The sequence below is a fragment of the Haplochromis burtoni genome, unplaced genomic scaffold, assembly GCF_018398535.1.
Source record: "Haplochromis burtoni strain Fernald_Lab_line unplaced genomic scaffold, NCSU_Asbu1 Contig_170, whole genome shotgun sequence".
NCBI classification, from domain to species: domain Eukaryota; kingdom Metazoa; phylum Chordata; class Actinopteri; order Cichliformes; family Cichlidae; genus Haplochromis; species Haplochromis burtoni.
In genome coordinates this window covers 47526-52860 of record NW_024582531.1, presented here as the reverse complement: position 1 = coordinate 52860, position 5335 = coordinate 47526, and the positions used below count along the sequence as shown (strand labels likewise).

The window sequence follows — 5335 nt, the reverse complement described above, 5'->3', positions numbered from 1 at the left end:
CGGCCATCCGGGAGGGGCTCAGAGTAGAGCAGCTGCTGCTCCACATCGAAAGGAGCCAGCTGAGGTGGTTCGGGCAGCTGACAAGGATGCCCCCTGGGCGCCTCCTGGGTGAAGTGTTCTGGGCATGTCCCACCGGAGGAGGCCCCGGAGCAGACCCAGGACACGCTGGAGAGATTATATCTCTCGGCTGGACAGCATTGAATTCATACAGTAAACGTGCTTCCTGTAGGCCGGGGATTTCCAACTCAGTTTACACTTCGATCCTTGCAGGCCTGACAAGTGAAACAACCCTTTCAGTCAGTGTGAAGTGCAGTTTCAACAGTACATCTCAATTGTTCCACATGATAAAGAATTGCTGCTGTATCTAATGAAAGAAATCTATCAGCACGACTACACAGTGGAACCCCGAGTTACGAATACCCCGTTTCACGAAAAATTTAAGTTACGAAGACACTGAACGGCAATATTTCTGCCCGTGTTACGGCAAAATGCCCAAGTAACAAAATGCCATCCGAATCATGTGACAACCCCTTGGCTTCCGTACTTGCACTTCGCTGTTCCACTTGAATGACGTATTGTTGTTCTAGTTAGCAATTAGCCTGTAGCCTATCGTTCAGCATCACCTCACTCAAAACGCGCAATGGGTGCTTTGACTTACGAAAGCTTTCGACTTACGAAAGACCCTCGGGAACGGATTAATTTCCTAAGTCGGGGTTCCACTGTATTGGTTTAAATAGTAAGAAAGAAATGTGTCAGGCTAAAGTTGTGGTAGCTGGTCTGCTAGATTAGATTAGATTAGATAGAACTTTATTAATCCCTCGGGTGGGTTCCTCTGGGAAATTCGATTTCCAAAAAAGCACAGCACCGACAGAAGTTACAGAGTTACAGAATATTATATATATATACACACACACACACACACACACATATATAAATACAGAGACAATATAAATAAAATATACGAAGGGGATAAATAGAATAAATAGGAATAAAAAATAAAAATACAAGTGAATTGCACATTTCACGTATTGAGTCTATTGCTAGTAATCAGACCTGGTTACTGGCCTTGTTTGAACCTGAATCTGACTGAGATGCTGTGGCATCAAAGAGGCAGTTCATTCTCGAAAACCCTCGAATGTGGCTGAATGACATCAACTGTCCAAAGATGAGTGGGTCAGCGCTGCTTGATTGCAGTAGTTGCTGCAAAGGGTGGCCCAACCAGTTACTAGGTTTTAGCAACAATCCCTTTTTCACACAGGGCCATGTAGGGTTGGAGTTTTTCCCTTAATAATAAACACCTTCATTTAGAAACTGCATTTTGTCTTATCTTTGCCTGATATTTAAATTTGTTTAATGATCTGAAAAACACAGCTGTATGCCCTCCTTCACATTTCCAAAGCTGCCTGCTGGGCAGGATCGTACTTTTTCTGTTCTAATTTGAAGCTATATAAATAAAACCACATTGAATAACAGCTGCAGACTCATTCTCAGTCAATGATCTGATTTATCGATAAACCGACGAACCTCTGAAACTGTTCAAAAACAGAAGTGGTTATGTGGCACAGTCAGCCTTCCACTTTCTGTTTGAATGGATTTTATTCTCAGTTTTACTTTTATTTCTTGTTATTAGCTTTCTTTTTCTTTTTTTAACCTATGTTTATCTTTACTGTAGTTTATTTAATTCAAATTATTATTCAAATGGTACGTTCTGGGCTCCTTTTATTTTAAAAATATTTCTATTTAATTTCTTTCTGTAGTTTTTAGCTTATTAAAATGTTTTATTTAACCCATCCAGTTTGTTTGTTTGTTTGTTTGTTTGTTTGTTGTTTTGTCTTCTGTAAAAGTGATGACCTAAATCCAGAAAATGATATCTTCAGTATAGTTTGGAGCATGAGATGAAATTCTTTCGTTCATTTTAATTATCACTAAAGGAAAAGGAAGCTCCACCTTAAAACAGAGCACCTTCCCTGGCTGTGAGGGCTCACCTGCGGTAATTCACAGTGTAGGTAACGTCCGGCTCCCCTGGAGTCCACGTCAGCTGACCCTTCTCCACCTGGACGTTCTGTGGAGGCGGCGGCGCCTGAGACGCGACTGCAAAGGTGAAGAAAGCAAACCAGAGAAATCCCTGCATAATCCAGATTATTGTTATTCATGTGATCACGGCCTCAGATGATTTATTAAAGAGACAGCAGGAACCATCGACGCCACGACGTCTGAGCTCAGAGGGACAAAGATTCAAAAACGAGGAATAACATCTGTCTGCTGCACACGGCACGTTTTTAAAAACTGAACAGATGTGAACCTGATGTTTGTGGTGACGTCATTTATTCACTTTCATGTCTGTTTTCTGATTGGACAGATCAGTTATTTATTGCCTGAGAGTGTCAGAGTCAAACGTGTTTACAGTGAACAGATGAATGAACGTTTATTGCATCAGTAATAATGAAGGTTAAACATGTTTACAGGCTGATTTAAACAAACACAGAAGTGATGATTATAACCTGAAATAAACTCTTTGAAAGCTTCACAGATCCTTTCCTGTCATGTCAGGAGCTTTGGACATTTATAGCCCACTTCCATGTTTCACAGGAACCTTTAACCCTCCAGCAGCTGCGACTGTTTCACCTTAAAAACCTGAAACAGTCGCAGCAAACAGAAAAAGGACATTTTCTCATGTTAGACGCGCTGAACTGACCTATCAGGAATAACCTACTGCTGACTCTGTTATACCATTAAATGAGTCACCGTCAGCTGAAGAAATGAAAGTAAGCTTTAAAGTGTGACTCAGGAGCAAAAATAATCGATTTACATAATTAAAGGACAAAATCACACAGGATGTTGCTTCATCTGTGGTTAGTGTGCCGTTGGCGGCGGCTCCTTACCCCAGGTGAAGGTGTGGAAGCAGAGCAGGATCAGCAGCATGGTGACGGCGAGAATGAGAAGCTGAGCACTGTTTCAGCTGTGTGTGTGTGTGTGTGCGCTCAGGAAGCACAGACAGCTCAGATGTCATGTGACCCGACTGAGGTTTTGGGATGTTTGACCACAGTTTCCACAGGAGGTGGAGCTTGCTAAGCTAGAAATTACAAAAAGAAAGAACTTAAATTAAAAATTTTAAAATATTAAATGACAGAGCTTAAAAAGTACAGATCTAAGTTAAATAAAATAATTAGTTAAAGCATTAAATAAACATTCCTAAGCATTCACAGACATTACTGCAGTTTAACTAATTAGTGTTTGTTATGAGGCTTCAGGGATCGAAAGACTGCATCTGCATGGCAATGAATATATCTAAGCTGCCTTCTGAACAGTCTCACAGATGTAATATTATCTACAGCTACTCTTAGTACCATTGATGTTAAGTTAGACTCTTTTTCTCCAATTGATCTTTCTGATTTAACTTCAATAATTACTTCCTCCAAACCATCAACCTGTCTTTTAGACCCCATTCCTACAAAACTGCTCAAAGAAGTCCTGCCATTAATTAATGCTTCGATCTTAAATATGATCAACCTATCTCTAATGATCAGCCATGTACCACAGGCCTTCAAGCTGGCTGTAGTTAAACCTTTACTCAAAAAGCATCTCTAGACCCAGCAGTCTTAGCTAATTATAGGCCAATCTCCAACCTTCCTTTATATCAAACATCCTTGAAAGAGTAGTTGTCAAACAGCTAACAGATCATCTGCAGAGGTTTATTTGAAGAGTTTCAGTCAGGTTTCAGAGCTCAGCACAGCACAGAAACAGCTTTAGTGAAGGTTACAAATGATCTTCTTATGGCCTCTGACAGTGGACTCATCTCTGTGCTTGTCCTGCTAGACCTCAGTGCAGCGTTCGATACTGTCGACCATAATATCCTATTAGAGCGATTAGAACATGCTGTAGGTATTACAGGTACTGTGCTGCAGTGGTTTGTATCATATCTATCTAATAGACTCCAGTTTGTGCATGTAAATGGAGAGTCCTCTTCACACACTGAGGTTAATTATGGAGTTCCACAGGGTGAACATGATTTATTGATGTACAGAGTCATGTTTGACCCCCTGGAGTCTAGACTCTGCTGGTGGAGATAGAGACGGAGGCTTGAATGGAGCCTGAGTGAGCAGGGAGAGGCCATGATGGGAGGAGGTGGGTTGCACAAAGGAGTCTGTGAGACAGAGTGAACGTTGACTGGCCTGAATAAGGCCGGCAGATAATTGGACTAAAAAAAAAAAAAGCGCAAAGGCCACGAGATGAAGGATGTATTTGGTCATACATGATGAGCACAGCAGGAGACGGAGCTTTCTGGAGCATTTTGATAACAGAGCCGATCCATATCCCAGATCCAGAAGGCTGGGAATGAATCCTGGGAAAGCTCACTAACATTTGTGCTTCCTTCATCGTTGTGATCGCCTCACTCTTCCCAGGGTTAACCCAGGGCATTTGTGCTGTGTGCATCTATTTGAGCAGTGTATGGATCAGCATGTTACAGACCCCAGAGAGAAGCCTCCTTTACCATCAGCACCTTAAATGTTGACGGGACCTTAATTCCCATAGGAGCATCAGGACAATCACACTTAATCTGAGGCATCCCAGCACATCTGAGGGCCTTTTTGCATTTGCTTCTTTCACTGAGCAGCTCATCATGTAAAGCTCCATAACTGCGGTACCATTAGCTGGACAGGGAGGATCACGAAAGACATAAAGAAGAACCAATAATCAAACTGGAACAAGGCGGTGGATCCCGCTGACGTGGTGGAAACCTTCTTCCTTGAGTTAAAGTCAGGATTCTCAGTGCCATGACTCATATTTCATCAAATCTCTGCTTAAAGTTTAACTCTGATACAGACTTTATAAATCAGGTTATTTTTTGCATCAATAAATCATTGGGCTGAAACATTTTCACTGCAAGATGGCACTAAGAGACAAACAGTCTGCCCAGCTCCCTCCATCAGAGGGCGCCATTGATCTGTACACTTCCCTCCGACTGGTAGTTGTTACATGCACTGTGTTCAGAGCCATGGTGGCTTAAGTATTCTTCATAACAGCACCGAGCAGTTACACATCAATCAATCAATCAACTAATCAAAGCTTTATTTGTCACAAGCAGGTTGCCCTGCCGTGAAATGGGACCACCCCCGACCTTACACACATAACACAGACATCACATGGGGTTACAAGTCGGAGATCGGTGTGTGATTCTTACTCTGAATCTGAATAAGTACGCGGGACCACTGTGTGCGGTAAGACCATCTCTTTACTTCCTGTATTACCATCTACCGGCATGCATTGCCAGTGCGTAACACGTAATTACACAATCAAACAGTGAACACATACTGCCCATACAACAAATGTACCA

General features: G+C 42.0%; 1 protein-coding gene across 2 annotated transcripts in view; it reads right to left on the bottom strand.

The window, feature by feature from the left end:
• The window catches only part of ifngr2-2 (interferon gamma receptor 2-2), an 11377-nt gene extending 8370 nt beyond the window's left edge, over positions 1 to 3007 (bottom strand). The window contains exons 1-2 of one of the 2 annotated variants that reach the window (XM_005933622.3): positions 2883 to 3007; positions 1986 to 2091 (exon numbers count right to left, since the gene is read on the bottom strand). In XM_005933622.3, the coding sequence (XP_005933684.1) occupies positions 1986 to 2091; positions 2883 to 2922 (146 nt within the window). In that variant the 5' untranslated portion in view covers positions 2923 to 3007. The remainder of the gene's footprint in view (positions 1 to 1985; positions 2092 to 2882) is intronic. The other variant, NM_001361110.1, reaches the window with a different exon arrangement.
• Between the last annotated feature and the right edge of the window lie 2328 nt (positions 3008 to 5335).